This window comes from Balaenoptera ricei, chromosome 8 (genome assembly GCF_028023285.1).
Source record: "Balaenoptera ricei isolate mBalRic1 chromosome 8, mBalRic1.hap2, whole genome shotgun sequence".
Classification (NCBI taxonomy): Eukaryota; Metazoa; Chordata; class Mammalia; order Artiodactyla; family Balaenopteridae; genus Balaenoptera; species Balaenoptera ricei.
Window position 1 is genome coordinate 46,261,954 of NC_082646.1, and position 22,142 is coordinate 46,284,095.

General features: G+C 42.0%; 1 protein-coding gene across 5 annotated transcripts in view; it reads right to left on the reverse strand.

Annotated features, from left to right (window-relative positions):
* Window positions 1–5,378, reverse strand: part of NAALAD2 (N-acetylated alpha-linked acidic dipeptidase 2) — a 106,286-nt gene extending 100,908 nt beyond the window's left edge. For 3 of the 5 annotated variants that reach the window (XM_059930597.1, XM_059930600.1, XM_059930599.1), the window contains exon 1: window positions 2,160–2,242. Coding sequence is in view for 2 of the 5 variants with exons in the window: in XM_059930596.1 (XP_059786579.1) it covers window positions 2,160–2,262; window positions 5,235–5,240 (109 nt within the window). In the remaining 3 variants the exon portion in view is untranslated. Of the gene's footprint in view, window positions 1–2,159; window positions 2,263–3,811; window positions 4,735–5,234 lie in introns of those variants that run through there. The other 2 variants (XM_059930598.1, XM_059930596.1) reach the window with 2 other exon arrangements.
* Window positions 5,379–22,142: the final 16,764 nt, after the last annotated feature.

Genomic DNA, 22,142 nt, shown 5'->3' on the forward strand with positions numbered 1-22,142 from the left:
TCTCCTTCCACGTCCTCTCTCCTACATCCCATGTAGTTCAAGGATTTCCCATTGTGGATGAGGAAACAACTACTCCCAGCCCTGTGTGAGATGCAGGCATTGTTCTACTGGTTCTCTTTGGGGTCCTCTTTTCTTGACCTGGAATATTTCCTCACAAACATTAATTGACCAGCATTCAGCTGTAGACTCCACCTTTGGGGCCCTCTAGAGATGTCTGTCTCTGTCTGTCTCTGTCTCTCTGTGCAGCTTTACCCTCAACTAGGCTTCAGTCCTGGGAACTCCAACCACCTTGACTCCCTGAACTCACATCTACACTCAGGGTCCCCCCACCCTGTGTTGTGGCCTAGAAATCTTCAGGCAGTAAGGTGGGTCTATCACTGGGTTTCCCTCATTTGTTTCCTCTTTCTCAGGGTTCACTGTCCTGTGCTGCCTATGTAACAAGTTGAAATCATCTCATCATACCACATATAGTCAGAATTTTAAGTACAAAATAACATTCCTACAAATTATTCCAATAAAATGTTATTCCAAAAATAACATTCCTACAAATCTGATTGTATGTCTTTTCTGAATAATTTTCAAGACAGTAAATTAAATTCATTAGTTTTATACCTAACTACATATGGAATTTTTTTTAATATTGTCTGCTTCCTGTATTTCCCCAGACCAAAAAAAAAAAAAGTGTAGTTTAAGTAGTCAGCAATTCAAGAAATATGACTATGTGTATTGTCCATGAAAATAATCTGTTATTCAAATTTATTTTTGGAATCCTCAACATTCTCTTTAAGAACTTAATCTTTGGGCTTCCCTCGTGGTGCAGTGGTTGGGAATCCGCCTGCTAACGCAGGGGACACGGGTTCGAGCCCTGGTCTGGGAGGATCCCACATGCCCCGGAGCAACTAAACCCGTGTGCCACAACTACTGAGCCTGTGCTCTAGAGCCCGCGAGCCACAACTACTGAGCCCGCATGCCACAACTACTGAAGCCCGTGCGCCTAGAGCCTGTGCTCCACAACGAGAAGCCGCCACAATGAGAAGCCTGTGTACCACAAGGAAGAGTAGCCCCTGCTTGTCGCAACTAGAGAAAGCCCCTGCACAGCAACGAAGACCCAACGCAGCCAAAAATAAATAAATAAAATAAATTAAAAGAAAAAACTTAATCTTCACCTTTATGCTTTTTTCATTAAAGTATAGTTAATCAATGCTATTGAATCAATTTGTGTCTAGTGATACTTTAGATCTGAGAAGTAAGAAATTTCCTAAGTCTTTGTTTCTCTGTAAATCAGCCTAATTCAGTGTTTCTCAAACGTTAGAAGTCATCAGAATTACCTGGAATGACTGATAAACTACAGATTTCAGGTCCCACTCACATGACTTTTGATTCAGGAGGTCTTGGGTGTAAGCCACGAATTTGAATTTCTAACAAGGTTCAGGTGATGATGATACTGTTTGAATTGGAACCAAACTTTGAGAACCACTGGCCGAAGTAATTTTTTTATTCCATTTTATCTTCAACATTTCCTATTCTTCTGATTCATTTTATGTCTTTTTCAGTGGCTTATAACATTTCTTTTAATGACTATTCTCACTTATTAATCAGAAATATTTGGTATCATAAGTGTTTCAAAACTACGTTCCTTTCAGAAATGTAATTTGGAAGGAAACTGTATATTATGTAAACTGTAGGAAAGATTATTGAGTAGCACACCCTAATCAAAACCCTACTGCCAATAAGACAATCATCTCATCTCATTTATTAATTTATTCACTCATCAAATATTTTAGTGCCCAGACACTGGGCATTATCTGTCTTTATCTGCAGATAAAGACATTATCTGCTGGGAATATGGCACTGAACACTTCCTTTACCTCTTGCAATTTACACTATTATGTAAGAAAAGACCAGAGTTTATATAAAGAAAGACCTATTCTGGTCCTGAGGGTCAGTGGAGATGTGCCTGTAAAATAGATTTTTTTTCTTTCTGAGGGTGAATTAGTGAGTAGGATATACTAGAACAAGAGTAGGGAAAAGGTTTCCAACTAATATGGGGATTGTACGTAACCAAGTCTGTCCACGATGTGCAACCCTGGGTTTCTTGCCAGACTGCCATCCAGCCCTGCTCATCAATTAAACGCCACCTCCGTCCCTCCCACGCTTACCTTGAACGTGCACATTCACTGCGTCAAGCCCCATCCCGTTACAGGCAGGACATTCAAGTTGTAAAACCAACGAAGAGAGTCCTGCAAGTGAGGTGCTCAGAATCTGCAGAAGGAAGCAGACAGCAGCATTGGTGACAAAGCACTTCAGTCTGCAGGAATGCCTGGGCCGGGGTTGGGTAGGAAGGCCTCATAAGAAAGGTGAGGCTTGAGCCTGGGTGAAGAAGGGTCACTTCACTGAGAACAGGGAGGAAATGTGAGACAAAACTCAGCCTGGTCCCCAAGGCATGAACTGTGCAAAGCAGGACCTTTCATTGCTCTTCAATCAATCAATCAATCAATCGTGGCTTCAAAAATATGTATAGGTAACATCTCTTAAGAATTGAGGACTGGGGCTTCCCTGGTGGTGCAGTGGTTGAGAATCCGCCTGCCAGTGCAGGGGACACGGGTTCGAGCCCTGGTCCGGGAAGATCCCACATGCTGCGGAGCAACTAAGACCGTGCGCCACAACAACTGAGCCCGCGCTCTAGAGCCCGCGAGCCACAACTACTGAAGCCCACGCGCCTAGAGCCCGTGCTCTGCAACAAGAGAAGCCACCGCAATGAGAACCCTGCGCACCGCGATGAAGAGGAGCCCCCGCTCCCTGCAACTAGAGAAAAGCCCGCGCCCAGCAACAAAGACCCAACGCAGCCAAAAATAAATAAATAAATAAATTTATATTAAAAAAAAAAAAAGAATTGAGGACTGAATGAAGTGTCTGAGAGTGTGTCTTTGGTAATAAAGCTGAGAGTTAAAAAAAAAGACCATTAAGTTGGAATCATACACACCACACATATATTTTTGTAACTACATCAAGCTCACAAAACAGGTGAGCAACCACAGCGTATATTCTAGATAATGGGCCATGAGAGACGACTTTACTTTTAAAAAGATGGAACCAACAAAATTTATCTCACGGTATCTTCATGTTAAATAGCAATAAAAGGAGGTTAAAGTAGAAAAAGCTTAAACGACAATAAAGTATTATTGATTTACTTCGACTGGGAAGGAGTTCTCAGAGAGGGAGTTGCTGGGTATAGTCAGGTTCCCGATTTATCCCTCATTATATGTGGCCAGTGTTTAACAAAGGGCTGACAGGAAAACTGAAGGATCAAGCTGGGCACCTCCATATGAAGGAAATTTTAGCAGTATTAAAAAACCTCACCTTTCCACTGTGATTATCAAGGAACACACAAACCCAACCCAGTATATAGGTTTCTCTATATACTGCCAACACTGGGGAAGTGGTCAAGAGACAGTCATGATTATCTTCCTTCTCACATAAAAGAAGAAATATGTCCTCAGATTCAGTGTACCATTCTTTCTTACCCAGAAACCCTTACAGAAGCCTAGAGTCCCAAGAGTCACCCACATCTGGCTCCCAGTAATGGTTGCCAGAGGTCAAGTAATCCCCACTACATCAGTGATGCTTTTTTTTTTTTTTTTTAACTTTTGAGTAAATTTCAAACTTTTAGAAGATTATTTTTGAAAAGCCAGGTAAAGATGGAAAACATTCACATTTCCAAGTACTTTCTCTTTAAAACAATAATAAATAAACATGAGTTTGCATTAGTAATAACCAAATGAGCATCAAAGTTAGTAGGGTAGACACTTACGAATATTCAAAATGTTTGGTAGGTTTCTCTAAGGTGACTTGCTCTGTGAAGGTGTGGTGGGAGGAAATGTGCTGCTTTCAGACCGTCAGGGAAGCTTTCACGTTGCCGTGTCAGTAGTAACTGGCCCACTTCTGACTCAGGCCAAGTTCTGTGCTGGTCGGTTTTCACTCTGTTCTCCACAACTGGCACGGAAACAGGAAAGTTTAACAGTTCATTTCTTTGGCACAATCCACATGCCGTCACAGTGGAGGTTTTGTCTCTTCAAGTCTTGTTTGGTGACCCCCCCCCATTCGAGTCATTATTATTCTAATCAACCAACCAAAGACACCAGTTCCCCGCTCTCTAATTTCCACTACAGGCCTTTGACATGATTTCTGACCCACCTTGCTAGGTTCTAACATTCTCAGCATGTGTGATTTCACTAGGAACTTCAAACACTGAAAGGCATTGAAACATTTCACTGAAATTTGCTTTTCCATCACACTGTGACTGGGAACCTGCATTTTCTTTTATTTATTTATTTATTTATTTATTTATTTATTTATTTAATTTATTATTTATTTTTGGCTGCGTTGGGTCTTCGCTGCTGGGCGCAGGCTTCCTCTAGTTGCGGCGAGCGGGGGCTACTCTTCGTTGTGGTGCGCGGGCTTCTCACTGTGGTGGCTTCTCGTTGCAGAGCACAGGCTCTAGGTGCGAGGGCTTCAGTAGTTGTGGCACGTGGGCTCAGTAGTTGTGGCTCACGGGCTCTAGAGCTCAGGCTCAGTAGTTGTGGCACACGGGCTTAGTTGCTCTGTGGCATGTGGGATCTTCCCGGACCAGGGATCGAACCAGTGTCCCCTGCACTGGTAGGCGGATTCCCAACCACTGCACCACCAGGGAAGCCCTGGAACGTGCATTTTCAGATGCAGAAGACTGACTGACAACTGTAAAACAAACAGATGCAGAAGGCACATGAGAGGCAGTGCAACACGACCAAAGCAGGATATTCCTTGTTTTTGATAAAGCAACCCTTTAGAATAGGAACTTTCTGGAGACACTGTGAAATGAATTTTCCTTGTAAAATTATCATCCATCTTCCACACGTTTGGTGAATATGTGCAATCTATCTACGATCCCCAGATGTGACGGCTCCATCAGAAAAAAATAAAAAATCAAAAACGGTACCAGGTGCCATTCCTGGGCCTTGTCCAAGGGCAGCCAGTGGAAGAGTCTATTTTATTCTCTTCTCCCCTCATTAAATAATAACAGCGGCAGAGAAGGAGATCATTTGCATTTGAACAAACGGCATCTAATACCTAACAAGCGAAGCAACTCTTTCAAGCGTTAGATTCTAAGTGTCCGATGGTCCCAAGGATCAGGAGGGCTTATTTGTCTTAAGACGGTTGGCAGCAGGATCCCCTGTAGTCACCATCCCAACGCTTACGAGCATGCGTCATTATCCAGTCAGCAACTGGGGGGGTTCTCTCGGCCGGGTTCTTCATCACCGCCTGGCGGAAGCTGTTATCCACATAGGACACCATCTGCCCGCGCGGCCCGGGCCAGGGTGTCTGCGTCCTCGGCCGCCGCCTCCGCCCTGCGCGCTCCGCCCGCCCGCCCCCCGCCTGCCTCGGCCCAATCAGCCAAACCTCGGCGGCGGCGGGTCGGCGGGGCGAGGGTCGCGCGGCGTCCGGCGGCCGGGAGCTCCTGCTTCCTCCGCCAACTTCGCGCCGCGCGACCGGAAGGTTCCCTCCGGACGCTGGCTCTACACGCCTCGCCGGCTGCTCTCCGGCACTGCGGCTGCGGCTCCTCCCGGCCCCAGCGGGCCGGAGTTATTTTTAGAGAGTTCGGTGAGGAGGTAGGCGGGGGGCTGGGGGGGTGCAAGAGCCTCCCGCTCCTCCGCGCGCAGGACCGCCCCCTCCTCTCCGGGGCTCGCGCCGCCGCCCGGGGTCCCCGGAAAGCACTCGGGCACCGCGGCCGCCGTCTGAGGACCGGCTCAGGTCCGGGCGCCGCGAAGTCGGGTCGCCTAGGCCGCCGTTCCCGCCGCGCCGAGGTTACGTCTACTGCGCTCGGCCAAGCCCACCAACTGCTGCTGCCTCCCCTCGGGCCGCGCCGCCGCCGCCCCCAAGCGGCGCGCGCAGAGCGGCCAGAGCGCCACCCCGCTGCGCCCTCGGCCCGCTGGCTCTCGGCAACTTTGTTCCCAGGCTGCGGGCGCGGGAGGGAAGGGGCCGCGGGCAGCCGGGTTCGGACTCCCGGCGGCGGGCGTCGCGCACAGCCCCCCGGAGAGTGTTTGGAAAGCGGCGACTCCCCTCCTCTTCCCCGCCTCGTTCTCCTCCTGCGCCTGTGTGCCGCCCCGCCGCTCCTCGGGGAGCACATCAGTGATGTTTTATGATGTTTCACATACATTAAAATATTTAGGTCCTTATAGCACACGGAACCATACCGAATATTTTGTAATAACCTATAAGGGAAAAGAATATGAAAAATTATATATAATATATATATGGCTGAATCACTTTGCTGTACATCTGAAACTAACACTGACATTGTAAATCACCTATACTTCAATTTTAAAAAAGAAAAAGTAATTGTTTCACAATACAGTGGACCATACCAAAAAAAATTTAGATCCTTCAAATTTCAAAGATACATCTTGATGGTCATGTCTGTACGTCAAACTTCTCACATTGTCAAACAGCTAGATATTGTGATTGCTTATTTCTTTACTGAAGGAAATCGTCTCTGTGGGAAAAAAGAATATTCCAGTCAAAATTAGTTTTTAAATTCCTATAAAGGTTTCCTAACCAAGAGTCATCCACCTCTCCAACAGTTTTCCTTCTGTATATAAGAAACTCAGGGCTTTCCTGGTGGCGCAGTGGTTAAGAATCCGCCTGCCAATGCAGGGCACACGGGTTCTAGCCCTGGTCCGGGAAGATCCCACATGCCACGGAGCAACTAAGCCCGTGCGCCACAACTACTGAGCCTGCGCTCCAGAGCCTGTGAGCCACAACCAATGAAGCCCGCGTGCCTAGAGCCCAAGCTCTGCAACAAGAGGAGCCACCGCAATGAGAAACCTGCGCAACCGCAACGGAAGAGTAGTCCCCGCTCGCCACAACGAGAGAAAGCCTGTGCGCAGCAATGAAGACTCAACGCAGACAAAAATAAATAAATAAATAAGTTTATTTAAAAAAAAAAAAAAAAACTCAGTTTTGTTGTGGTGTTAGTTTCTTCCAAATAACTTGGACATCTGGAGTTTCATTCAATTTATAGCTCCGGGCGGTGTGTCCTAATTGGTTTGAAAAATCAATCAGTAATAGTACCAGCCAGTGACTGACAAAAGGTAGTTAATTAAGCTTTTCTACTTTCATTATTTCATTTAAGTGTCACAACCATCCTATCAGGATTTCTTGTTCAAAATTACCCTGCTGGTAAATGTGGGAGCCAGAAATCACACTTTTGACCAAATTAAAATCCACAAGTCATAAGTCTCCAAGATGAGACAAAATGCAAGCAACATGTTCTCTAAGCAACTATGTTAATTGAGTCAACAAGCATTTTCTGGTAAATTTACAGTTCAAGGAACAATCTATCAGCTTGGGGATGTAATGGCTAATAAAACAACATCCTTATAAGAGATAATAAAAAATTTTTAAAAAACCACGGTTGTAAAAATGAAGAAATGTACACAATGCCACTTCGTCTGTCCCTCACCTGTGATCTAGAAAATACCTTTATTGCAACTCACTGATTAAAATGCATGAAAATGTGCATATACAAGACACAGTCACAAACTAAATATTCTCCTTTGATATCCTTTATCTCAAATAGAAATCACCATTAAAAATCAATTTCTGAATATATGAGTTAATAGGATTAATCTTTGTAAAAGTGGGTCAGATTTCAGTCTTCTTATATGAGTATAGTAAGTTTTTAAATTTTACCCTCCTATCTTTATTATTGACATCCTTGTATTTAAAAACAAAAAGTTAAGGAGAAGGGATTATTCTAAGTTCTTTGGAACTATTATCAAGAAGTCCTTCCCATTGTGAAATGATGTAACTCTCATGTAATGACAATCAACACCAGAAAACAAATCATGCTTTTAAACTTTTATTTTGTAAAAAACATTTATTTGATCTGAATTTCTATACCACACGAATGGTCACTCTAATTTCTGCTACTTATGCACAGTTACAAATGTCACTTTTCTGTAGACACATTCATTATTGCTTGCTCTAAGTCAGAGGTTTCTGAAGAGTCATTTACCAACACTCAAAAACAGTTTTTTTCTCAGATAATTTACTGCATTATCTACTTATCTTTTGCCACATATTCTCTAACATACACACATGTTACCACTTGTAATACATTTATATGAGTAGAACAAGATGCTCCTAACCCATTTTTAGGATCTACACTAAGTAAAAAATTACACGATACCTGGAAACTACTTTCTGAGTCCTTATAATCTATATAAACAACCAAGGAATTCATAGATAATAGACCTAAAATTAATCATCAAATTATTCCAAAAATATATAGCAAGACAAGATGGCAAAATAATTTAATTCATAAAAATGGTTGAAAGAATGTGGTAATTTTTAAAATTCGACAAATGAGAGCATTACATAGAAACGACCTCAGTTTGCTGATAAATTAAGATTATTATATTATTGTTTGTTTTGGGAAAGTAGCGTGGACTCCTCTTATGTAAACTGTGTATTTACCTAAGGAATATATATATGTAGTCTTATCAATGCCTGCTGTGGAAGTAATAATGTGAAGTCAGCTCAAGATCAAGGCTTCCAAATTTGGTAATGGAAGCTTTCAGAAGTCACTGTAGTCGGTGAGCTCCAAACACAATCACTCTGTTCTGAAGAAGAATGAATTTGGCTCCTTAAATCTCCTTATATTGAGTCCTTCAAGACCACACCCACTTCTTTCAAGTGAGTGCATTTCAGAGGTCTTTGGACGGGTGCTAATATGGGTAATTAGATCTCTTAAAATCAGAGGGAAAGATCTATTTAACACCCTGGCTAATCTTCATAAACACATCTCCACAAACATCATCTCATCAAGAGACACAGATTTTACAACAAACCCACCCATGAATGCCACCTGTATATCTAAATTTCTAGACATCAAGGACTTTTACAACTTACAAAAAAGCTAGAGGGCTTCCCTGGTGGCGCAGTGGTTGAGAATCTGCCTGCCAATACGGGGGACACGGGTTCGAGCCCTGGTCCGGGAAGATCCCACATGCCGCGGAGCAGCTAGGCCCGTGAGCCACAACTACTGAGCCTGCGCGCCTGGAGCCTGTGCTCCGCAACAAGAGAGGCCGCGATAGTGAGAGGCCCGCGCACCGCGATGAAGAGTGGCCCCCGCTTGCCGCAACTAGAGAAAGCCCTCACACAGAAACGAAGACCCAACACAGTTATAAATAAATAAATAATTTTTTTAAAAAAGCTAGAAAACATTATTTCATCAGTTAGTGACTTTAGAAAACCTGTTTGAAAACTCGGAAATGTTTTACCTGAGGTTTGTTTATATTCTGTATTGGAGGATGCGCTCTATTGATTGATTTATTCTTGTGTTTCAGTGTAAGACTTTAATGCAACAGCATTTTTGGCCACCAGAATAGAGATTTCTCCTACTCCTCACACTCCATATCAAGCCCCCCAAGGCCTCCCAGCGAGAGCAGAACTGGAGATTCTCTGCCTGGCGCTCCTTATGCCGGCTAAGGGGGAACAGTAGAGAAAGGATGACATGCCCCAGTTCAGCGACCCTCTGGGCCAAGGGAAGGGAAGAGGAGTTGTCCTCATGTATGGAATTTATATCTACTTATGTCTCAGTCCAATTAGTTCTCTGTCTATGGAGGGAGTTATTTGCCACCTTGAGCAAACCTCCATCCTAGTTACCACTGGTTCCACATATTCTTCGTGCAGTCACGGAAAACCAAACTGTGGATTCTGAAGAATCAGCTCAGAGCTTGGCACAGCGTTCTTAGAGCACTGCCTTGGCTATGCAGAAACCCTTGGGTCCAGCAACAGTCTGAGCTGGGTGAGAGACAGAGCAAGGCTCCGAGGAGCTGAAAGAAGTGCTGGGAGGAGAGATGGAGGGAGGGAGCCCCATCTTCCAGGATGTCCCACTTCGTGCATAGGCATGCTTCCCCTATGAGGTCACCATTCCTCTGCTTCCTCTGAGGTCTGCGAGTTTCCCTGGGTTTAGCTATTAAGGGATAGGGCAGGAGGTGCCTTTTGGTTCTGGGGCCATAGGGCAGGGCCTCAGCAGGAGGAGACCCAGCTGAGCAGGTAACTATTCATGGGGCAGAGTGTGGACAAAATGGCTTGTAACCTTTTGGAAGCTGCAAGTCTCCCCGTTCTCCTGACCCTCCAACATCACTGCATGCAGTCAGTAAAATGGGGAAGGTGTGGACTATGGGAATTCTGAAGGAAGGGAAGTGAGAGCCTAGTAGTTGTGAGGTTGCAGGCAGAGCACTTTTTCTGTCAAGGTCGCTGAACAGAACATTTTCTCCTCTTTTTTTTGTAATACGTTTATTTATTTATTTATTTGTTTGTTTGTTTGTTTGGCTGCGCCGGGTCTTAGTTGCAGCATATGGGATCTAGTTCCCTGACCAGGGGTCGAACCTGGGGCCCCTGCACTGGGAGCGTGGAGTCTTAGCCACTGGACCACCAAGGAAGTCCTCCCCTCTTAAATTCAGAAAAAAAAAGCAGTGATGGGTGGAAGAGTTGCCTGTGTCCTGGGCAGTAGAGCATTTCTCTGGTCTTCTCCAGATATATCCAGTCCAATCCTACAGGTAGAGGAGTCAGCACATTCTTTTACCTCCTGGAATTTCTCCTATCAAGAACTCCCAAATTCCCCACCTGAACCGGGGGCTGCTGAGCTTTTTCTCCCTGGATTGCTTTTCCCCTAGGTGAACCATGTCAGCACCATGACAAGGTCCAACAACTATAAATATCAACCAGCTTTCCATGTCTCTATGAAGTTAAATATTTGCCAAAGTGGGAGGATAAAAATATTTATTAGCAGTTTGCTAGCTATAGTTAGACATTTTAAATATTTGACATGTGGTATGTGGACCTCAATTTGTACTCTTGCTCTGACCTCATAAATATTTTTATTTTTTTAAAAAATATTTTGTATTTTAAAAAATCTTCGTAAAGTATGACAGTCAAAGTACCCAGCTGGGGGTGCCCTGTACAAGTCATCAAGTGAAGCTTTCCTTTGACAACCACCTCTTCCCATTCTAGTTCCCACTCCCCATCCAGCTTCTTTGAAAATTGCTTTTGTCCTCTGTAACCAGTGATGAAATAAAATTTGTATTTTAAGGCAGGACAAGAGAAATTAAACATAAATTTCCCTTTCAGTGTCTGTTTAGGCGTCCTCTCTCCATAATGTGCAGTGTGCATCTGCATTACACATTAACCAGAGCTTCTGATGCTTCTTACTCACCTCGTCATAATTTTAAGTGTGATCATTTAAGATTAGAGTGTAGTGAATTCATAATTTTCAGGAAGTGAAGATCTAAAATTTTGCATATGGTGGTGATAGGATGTGTTCCTAGTACATCTGAACTTATCACTTGATGTGGTTCAGTGCAGGCTACCCCAAAATGTGCCACTTTGACATATTGGTTATACTTAAGAGACAACCAAGAAGGACACTCTGAACCTTCATTGTCCCCCTGAAAGCAGGAAATAAATCTCCCATACGAAAGGTATCCTCCTGTTAACAGAATGTAGAGAGATATTCTAATCACCAAAGATAGGAAACTGAAAGCTAAGAAGGCTGCATAAACAAACTTTGTTATTTTACTAATTTAATACCCTAAGACCAAACTTCTTTGTTTTGTCAATTTTTCACAAATGTATTGTTTCTTTGTCTAAAAGGTATAAAAGCTGCCTACTTGGGTCACTTCTCTGAGTCTCATTTTTCTATGAGCTCCCATACATAATGAATTAAATTTGTTTTTCTCCAGTTGATCTGCCATATGTCAATTTAGTTATTAGAGCAGCCAAAGAACCTAGAAGAGAGGAAAGAAAAATTTTTCCTCCCCCCACACCCATTAACAAGATATGTGATGAATTAACTATGACTTGCGTCTGCTATGCTATGAAGTAATTCCCGGGGCATATAAAGGCTGATCATCACTGAGGTAGAGCAAAGGGAAGAAAAACACAAATGGTAAGTGCTGATGTCTGATCATTCAAATCTTCCACCTTGAGGTGAGTAGGGGATGTGTGAAGAATTTTAAACCACTGATTCTCAAACTTGCCGGAGCGTTGGAATCATCTAAGGAGTTTTGGAAAACGGCGATGCCTGTGTCCCATCAGAGAAGTTCTGATGTAATGTTCCGGGGCATAGCTTAAAACTGGGGAGTTTTAGAAACTCCCCAGGTGATTCTAACATGCAGTCAAGTTTGAGAACCGTTGTCCAGATTTAAACCTAAAATGTTCCTCCGTTTCTATATGTACATTCACCATTCCACAGTTTTTAAAATTAGATTACTCAGAACTTGATATATTGATAGATAATATGTTATTGATTAAACAGAGTTCCATATATACATATATATGGCATGGTCTGGCACAATATTTTCTTTGATTATACATCTAATTTCACCTGGCACACATATGCATTATTCTTTCTTGAGTTGAAAATGTGGCCCCGTCCTGACTGTGTTGCCAGATTGGCATTGACAGTAGTGTGTCTATTAAAGCTCTCTAACTTTTGTGTACTGGGATCCTGACTCTTTAAAATCAATAATTTTCAGGACTCTCAGAGAGAGGGCTAGGTAGCATTGGTGCTTCAATCTTTGTCCTACCACCTGAGAAGCAGATTTTGCTGTCTGAAAGTAAGATACTGGTCACTGTAAACTTTGCTAAATATCCAATTTAACCTTAATTTTTAAAGTGTATTTATGTGGAAATGTGCTGAATAAGAATGAGAATTCTATCAGAATATAAGGCCACTGCTTCTAGGTTTCATCCCATTCCTGCTATGTCCCCTTACTGAATTAAGTAATTTAGTTGACCTCCATTGTCTATTGAAGGCCAAGTATCTGACAAGGATGCCATATGCTTCTCTCCATTTCTCTCATCAAATTGGTGGATGCTTAGATGCTTGGATACTACTAGACTGAAAATACTAAGAAGGTAAGGACAGTATTTTTTTAATTACTATATTCCCACTATCTTACACATGCTTAAAACATAGAATACTATAAAAATGTGGTGAATGAATGGATAAATAAATGAAAGAGTGAATATAGACAATATTTTTCTGGCATTAACAAAGTTTTCCAAAATACAGGTAACATAATAGGACTGAAAATAATAAATCATAATGTCAACAAAATGTAAGAAATAAACTGATTTCCAGATTCATAGGCCAAGGAAATTCTATTATTTTGTGATTTGAAATGACTATAATGTAATTTTATTCTATAGGTTGGATTTTGAGACTTCCTCAGGATGGCAAATATATATTAGTGGAAGGTAAATATTCCTAGTGATGGGAAACAGAAAACAAGACTTAGTATGAGACAGTCAGGATTTATTTTTATTTATTTATTTTTATTTTTAAAATTTTTATAGGAGTATAGTTGATTTACAATGTTGTGTTAGTTTCAGGTGTACAGCAAAGTGACTCAGTTATGCATATACATATATCCACTCTTTTTTATATTCTTTTCCCATATAGGCCATTACAGAGTATTGAGTAGATTTCCCGTGCTACACAGTAGGCCCTTATTAGTTATCTCCGTTATATATAGTAGTGTTTATATGTCAATCTCAATCTCCCAATTTATCCCTTCCCCACACTTACCCCCTGGCAACCATAAGTTTGTTTTCTACATCTGTAACTCTCTTTCTGTTTTGTAGATAGGTTCATTTGTACCCTTTTCTTAGATTCCACATATAAGCGGTATCATATGATATTTGTCTTTCATGAGACAGGATTTAAATAGGCATATATATAAAATCACTTAGCATTAGGTGATATAAACATCATGCACTGACAAAAACAAAACAGATTTGCATATGAAAGAGTAATACACATGATTGAGAATTCACATTTCTAGAAATAGAATGATACATATACCCTGTAAGAAAGAAGAAAAAGAAACTGAATAAAGAAGGAAACAAAGAAAAGAAAGAAACCAAGACACCAAGAAAGAAAAACAAAGAAAATACCTTGGTATATGGTCATGGGATAAATGATGACTGAAATGTGAAAAAATTGCATAAACTGTAATGTGCTAAATTCCATGAAACTGGGAGTTCACTTCTTTCAGATACTCAGGGCAAGTGAAAATCTCTCAAATGAGTTAGGGGACAGGCTGATTTGCTCTAACAAAGACTGTGACTCAGAGGCTGTTTTTCTTTTTTCTTTCTTTTTTTTTTTTTGGGTTGCCCTGAGTGGCATGCGGGATCTTAGTTCCCTGACCAAGGATGGAACACTGAAGTGGAAGAGGACCGCCAGGGAAGTCCCCAGAGGGTGTTTTTCTTTCACGTGTCCGTTCATATATAGCAGATAATCAAGAGGAAGATTGATCTCTTCAATAACTGGCTTTTTTCTAAGTGCGCAGAAAAGAGCTTATTGATGCCATCTCTTATCCATCCTGAGAAAATAACCTGAGCAAGGGGATCTAAGTGTAAGGAAGTAATGTACTGTGTTCCAAAGCAGTTGTGTTTCCACCCTATTGGGTCAAGATTAGGCATATGACACACCAACCTTCAAGATTTATCTGGAAGTGCTGGATGCACATTAAAAGCTTTTGTTTGTTTGGTTTGGTTTGGTTTAGAAGAAAAAAATTCAATGACAGGAACAGCAGAAGAAATATACATGAGGTTATGTTCAATGAAAATAAACTGATCTTCAACAAGAACGTTGTCATAGTGTTCTGGGTTAGAACCAGGAATGAGTAGTCAAGAAGAGTAAACTCTGCTTTTCACCATTGTCAAGATGTCAAGTGTTTACCTTTTCAGCATCTGGCTCCTAAGGGTCATGGACAAGGAATATCTACTTATCTTTCAATCTCTTAAATGGAAGACTAAGTCAGAATTGATTCTCCAAATTTGGAAATACTTATCAGAAAGTCCCCTTATTCTGTCCATCTATATTACCTAGCTTTCATAGAACACGTTCTCCCTACTCTTCTCCCCTGTTTCACGTAGCCCTTCATTAACTAACAAATTTCTTTATCAGCTTCTTTTGACAAATTGCATCTCTCCAGGTGATCTCAGATTGTATAATTTTACTTTATTTGCCTTCAACTCATCACTTCTTTCCATTTGCACCTAAAATTCCTGAGTGCTTTCTGTTGACACTAAAATTTCAGTGAGCAACAATCATTACACCTTGAATTTCATAAGCTTAATTTTGCCCCTTTTCAAAGAAAGTTTTATAGCTAATATTCTTCTTATTTAGTTTGCATTTAGTTGTACATACTGGCAGAATTAGCTACTATGGGCCTTTGGACTTGTCTTTGATTGGAAGGTGAGGAAAATATGTACTGGATACATTTTCTTAGCTATAATATCAAGAATTTCTTATTCTAAAGACGTTTTTACATCTTTCAGTTTTGATGACCTTTATTAGAATTAATGTCATCTGGGTCATATTTACAATTGAGTAATGAAATCAAGGTGAGGCCACTGGGAACACTGCCAGTTAAACCCATCATGTGAGTCTTCTCATCCCCAGAAGAGGTTATTTATTTATTTAGCTGGTCACTTTTTTTTTCTTTTTTTGTGTCAGAGATTTTTCAAAAGAAGATTCTTCAAAAAAAAAAAAAAGATTCTTCAGAAAAGATTATCGATGGAAATAAAAAAACTGATACAGAAAATTCAGCATATGTGTAGTTTAAAAAAGGAGATAAACGTGTAAAACAGAGACTGTATAAAGTGAGAAGAGAACATGGCCCATGATAAATTCCTGGGAAAGCTATAATTTTAAAGAAACATTAAGGAAAATGAGAGGAATTATGGCAAATAAAAATGGCAAAATAAAGGAAATAAATGGTACTTGAAAGCATAAACTGAGTGCTTACCATGTGAGCTTGATTTTACCAGCACCATATAGTTGACCTTTATCACTGTAGCTAAAGATACTAAGAATTAGTGGAGATGACTGCCCAGGTTCTCCTCCTGTCAGCTTTCCTTTGATTCCTTGCTAGTGACTAAGGATTCAAGATTTTGTTAAATATAGTTACTGTTATTAGATAATGAAAAATGCAGAAAATATGATTTTCATCCCCAGCTCAACTCCTGATGTGTGATTTTGGTCAAATTTCCTCATATCTCTTTGATATTTTATTACATTTTTTTTTTTTTTTTTTTTTTTTAAATTAATTAATTAATTTATTTATTTTTGTCTGTGTTGGGTCTTCGCTTCTGTGCGAGGGCCCTCTCCAGTTGCGGCGAGCAGGGGCCACTCCTCATCGCGGTGCGCGGGCCTCTCACTGTTGCGGCCTCTCCCGTTGCGGAGCACAGGCTCCAAACGCGCAGGCTCAGCAGTTGTGGCTCACGGGCCCAGCCGCTCCGCGGCATGCGGGATCCTCCCAGATCAGGGTTCGAACCCGTGTCCCCTGCATTGGCAGGCAGACTCCCAACCACTGCGCCACCAGGGAAGCCCCTATTTTATTACATTTTTAATAGAATATTTTTTAAACATTTTATCTCTTAATTTTCTATCCTTTTTATAGGATTTAATTTCTGTTCACCTAAAACATTTGTCTTTTAGACCATGAAAACTTTCAAACTTTGGGGGACTCTGAATTGTACAAGCATGCCACTGTTTTAAAGGGAAGGGCTTAAGTTTATTGTTTTCTTACTAGAGAAAATCATAAGGAAATACCTTTTTTGGAAAAGATAGGAAGAAAATCTACAAAAAACTGGAAGAAGAGAGACTTGTTGCTATGTGGAAAGGAGATTAGTAGCAATTGTTTCCTTCAATCCCATTTTAGGAAAGGCATCATTCACTCTGTGTTACTTTATCTCCAGCAACGAGGAATTCTTCCTATGTGAGTTTCTCCCCTCACCGATGGTTCATTTCCAAGATACCTGGGAAACATCCACAACTAACCTGCATTAACATAATCCTTTTAAGTAGAAAAATCACATTTACTGAAAGGAAGCAGCCTGTAAAAATCAAAAAAGGATGATGAAGAAAAAATTTTTCTGATTTGTAGAGCCTTGTGCTTGCAAGATCAACACAGTTTCTAGAGAGTTCTAGTACAGGGAAGCTTCTTATATGGAGTGAAGGAACCATTGCCTCAGTAAATGTTCAGACTAATCTGACATCATTTCTCAACAATTCTGTAATAACATTGTTCTTCATCAACCAGGTAAAAACATACCATAGGGTCTATTATTCCCCTCAACATCCTATCCTTGAACACAAATCTGTAATTCTGTATATATCAAAAAGTGTGTCTTTTTTTAGGAAATGTGTGGCTGGACTGTATAACTATTTTTTTTTTTGTATCTCTCTTCCATATTATTATTTATTTGCTTATATGTTTATATTATTATAAGCAAGTTTTCCACTATCTTCTGTGTTACTGCCTTACATGCTGTAGATTTTATATACAACTTTAGGAATAAGTGAGCATATCTATATGAACTATTTTATGGATCCTATTGTCAATGAAAATTCAATTAACAATCAAGATAAGGAAAAAAAAAGAGCATTTCACTCAAGCCAAACTGAGGAGTATAACCCAGGAGACAGACCCTCAGAAGCTCTGAGAACTATTCCACCTGTCAGAAATGGAAGGAAACTAACACACCATTGTAAAGCAATTATACTCCAATAAGGTGTTAACAAATAAATAAATAAAAATAAAGAGAACCTATGGAAAAGAAAAAAACACAGAAATGGAAGGAACAGTCACATACATTTTCAGGACAAAGGGATCATACATCAAAATGACATATTGATATTTTATATAAAGTTCACCAAAGATATACAGTCCAGGTAAACACATACAAAGTTAGCAGCAAGTCGTTATGATCGCTTACAGAGTTGAGAAAGAATGCTCTTCTTCAAGAAGTTACATTGCTAACATTAGAAGAAAGGGAAAAAAGAGATCTTTATGCTCAAGTGGGCACCCCCATCTTTGAGGAGGTCTAGTTAGTGTGGAATGCAGATGTACACTGCACATTAGGGAGGGAGAGAGGAGGCCCAAACAAACACAGGAAGAGAATTTTATGTTTAAATTTTCTTGTCATATCTAAAAATACAAATATTATTTCATCATTATCAATGTCTCATCTACTTTTTTCCATCAACTAGTGCAGTGGTTTCAAATGGGGGTGATTTTTTCTTCCAGAGGGCAATTGTTGATATGTGGAAAAATTTTTGGTTCACATTTAACTTCACAATCGGAAGTTACCATTGATATTTCATGGGTAGAGACCATGGATTCTGCTAAACATCCTACAAGGCAGCCCTACAAGAAAGAAGAAACCGGTCCCAACTGTCAATTGTTCTGATGTTGAAAAAGCCCTGAACTAGAAAATCTTCATATAGATTAATAGTAAGACTTTTAATTAGCCAGTAACAGGAGAGAACAGGCAGGAATAAATGGAAAGCTAAGAAGGAAAATACAATGTTGTCGGTCTAAGATTTATATGGGATTCCCGGAAATCACTCTAGATGATTAGATTCATATCTACTAGCAAACAATATTTTGACTTGGAATTTTGTCACTGTGATTTGAGACTTTCTGCCTTTCAATCTGTAAACATATTTTCAATACTGTGAATAATACATCTGAATACATTCTTTGATTATTTTGTTGCTTATTTATTAACATTTGTTTTAGGTACTGAGGAGTAGCCATGAACAAGACAGACATCATTCCTACCCTTATGAAGGCTATAGTCAGGGAGCAAGGAATTGAATAAATGCTACAGGAATTGTAGTTAAAATTTGGGTCAGTGTATGAAAGAGGAAAAAAGGGAGTATATTAAAGGAATATAAAATGAAGTATAAACTTAGGCTAGTGTAAGGGAGTGGCATTTGAAGACAGACTTGAAGGGTAAATAGGGTGGGGTGGGTGGAGATCCTGAGGTGGGAAAGAGGTCAGGTACAGGACCTAGAGGAAGACTAGGAGGACCGTAACAGATCACCACATTTCCCTATTCTTCCTCACTATCGATCAGTTTTAGAAGATTCCACACTGCAGAACCACACACCATCAGGGAATCATATATCTAGGGAAAGGAACAGGATTTTATTGAGCATGGCTAATTTTCAGGTAGTTTGGCATCTTGCATCAGAATTTGGATGTAGTGCTGCTTGCTGCCTACTAATTCCAATGTACTGTATCTTCCTTCTTTGTTCAGAGTTAGGAAATCTGTATCCAATGGAAAAGCCTTTTGCACTTGTAGATGTTAGAGCCAAAGACTCTTTCTCAAAATGAAGGCTTTATAGAGCCTTGAGCATAATAACGTATCACCCAAATAATTTCAATTAACTTTATCACCCAGCCATTGGATACAAGTTCCATAAAGGCAGGTATGCTGCAGCATTTTCTTCATAGCTTTGTCATTGCTAACTAGGTCTGTACCTGGCACCCGGTAAAGAGAGGGTTTAATCATCATTATGATCATAATATCCTTTTTAAAAAAATATTTATTTAATTTACTTATTTCGTTGTGACAATTCTTAGTTGTGGCTCACTGGCTCCTTAGTTCTAGCACGTGGACTCTTAGCATGAATGTGGGATCTAGTTCCCTGACCAGGGATCGAACCTGGGCCCCCTTCATTGGGAGCATGGAGTCTTAACCACTGTGCCACCAGGGAAGTCCTGACTATAATATCCTTTTTTAAAAAAAATATTTGTTTACTTTACTTATTTCGTTGTGACAGGTCTTAGTTGCGGCTCGCTGGCTCCTTAGTTGTGGCATGCGCCCTCTTAGTAGGGGCATGCATGTGGGATCTAGTTCCCTGACCAGGGATCAAACCTGGGCCCCCTTCATTGCGAGCATGGAGTCTTAACCACTGTGCCACCAGGGGAGTCCTGACTGTAATATCCTTTTACTCTCTTAGCTGCACCGTCCTCCAGCTCTCCAAGCGCTCTCACAGACGTCACTCACCCAGTATTCCTCGGCAGCCTCTTCAGTGGAACGGTGCCTGTGAGCCCTGTGCTCCTGACTTTGAGAGCAGACCAAACAGAGCAAACTCTTGTGGGCTTCACAGAAGATCTTCTTTGTCTCCTTATGGGTCCCACACATATGTTCCTCAGAGTTCAGGAATTGCCCGAGATTGGCTTTTCTGGCAATGGACACCAGATTCTTCAGAAGAAAATTGGTTTTGAGGTTTGTCTGCTCTGATCGTTGCCTGCACACTGGGCAACTGGCAGGGTCTTTGGCTTGCTCCCAGAAAAGACAGAGACAGCACCTACAGAAGCTGTGTCCACAGCCTATGGTGACTGGGTCTAGAAGGTAATTCAGGCACACGAGGCAGGTGAGCTCTTTCTGGAAGGCTTCTGGGATGTCTGAATCCATTTTTCTGAGGGAAGGAAATCAGGAGTTTATTCCTCTACCCCAAAGACAAAAAAGGCCCAAGGACCAAGAGGACTTGGTGTCAGCCTGCGACCTCCTGGGTGTGGCAGTCGAGAACCCCCTGGGTGGTGGGATCTGAGTACACGTGGCCACTGGTCCTGCTCAGCAAAGGGATGCTGCAGCTGACGGAGCGTGAGTTGCAGGAAGTCCACCCATTGCTGACTCTCTGTGGACAGATAGTTGAGAACTGGCAAGGGAACCCCATCCAGAAAGAGTCTCTGTGTGTCTTCTTCCTGGTGCTCCAGGTGACCCACTACCTGGGTGCCGGGCAGGTAAAGAGCATGAAGCTGTGCCTGAAGCAGCTGCAGCAGTGCCTCCAGACCATCTCCACACTGCACATGACAAGATCCTGCCCAGCGACCACGCCAACCTCTTCCACTGGCTGCCCAAGGACCACATGTGCTTGTTTGTGACCATGATGCACTCCATGCAAGCTGGCCACTTAGAGAAAGTGCAGAAGTCCACAGACAAGGCCCTCACGTAGCTGGAGAAGCCCCAGGTGCTCTACTGCAGCCCCATTCTGTCCTCCTTCCAAGTAATCCTGCTTCAGCACAACATCGCGTGCAGGCTCGTGGCGGGACATAAGGCCACTGCACTGCAGGAGATCTCCCAGGTCCATCAGCTGTGCCAGCAACCCCCCCCGGCTCTGCTCCAACCACTCAGCATACACGGCTGGGCTTGTATTGTGTCTCTGTCAACTGCGTGGACAACGCTGAAGCCCAGCTCACCACAGCTTTGCGGCTCACCAGTCACCAGGAGCTGTGGGCCTTCATGGTGACCAACCTGGTGAGCGTGTATATAAGGGAAGGAGGTGGACACCAAGAGGTACTGTACAGAGTGTCGGAGAGGATCAGTCCAGACCACAGCTTCCCTGTCAGCTCACACTGCCTGCTAACGGCAGCTCAGGCTCTTCATCTTCCAGGGACGCTATGAGGACGCCAGTCGCACTTTACATCATGTTTGTCTCTGCGTATTTATTGAAGCCTTTCTTCGCTTCTAGGGCATTTTGTACCTAGAGCAGTTGAAATAAGAACCTCAAAACTTAACGTCTGTCCTGATGTTAAGGTGCTTTTAGTGACCACTCTGTTATCTATGTATATGTAAAATTAAGCACAAGTTCTTAAGTTTACAGTTAAAAATTCAGTACCTGATATGTAATATTGCACTCCAGCTTTATGGAAGCCAGCCCATGTGTACGTGCACGCATGTGTGTGTGCGGGCTTCGAAGCTCCCCTTCACTGCAGCGTCTTTCGATTACATAAAGCTGTTGTAAATACCTTCCTGTGAGTCCAAATTCAGAGCCTCTCAGTTTCTCAATCATAAGAATTTAAGACAGCCAGCATGGAAGGCCCCAGGGAGACATTACAGCTAGTGCCATACAGCTAAGTGTTTAGAAAAAACAGATAAATAAAAAGTCCAAACCTTTAAGCACACAGGGGTGCGAGGGAGTAGTAGAAAGATTCCTGTTGGCAGGTAAATTGTTGAAAGCTGGTCAGACCCCTCGTGTGAGACTCCCATTTCGTCCTATCAGCAGTGGGGTCCTCAGGGTCTACGGTTCTGGGGGCGCTGGTCCAGGAGGTGCAGGTTTCCTCACAGACGCATAGCTGCCTTCCCCTGTTGGATCCTCACAGTTGCCCATGGGTGAGGCCAGGGTCCTCCCACTGGGGTAAGCACTCCCAGTTCCAGTTATTGGGAACACAGGCAGGGCAATCGGAAAGGGCGCTGGGCACAGTGGGTAAATTTGTTGGTTGCGTTGT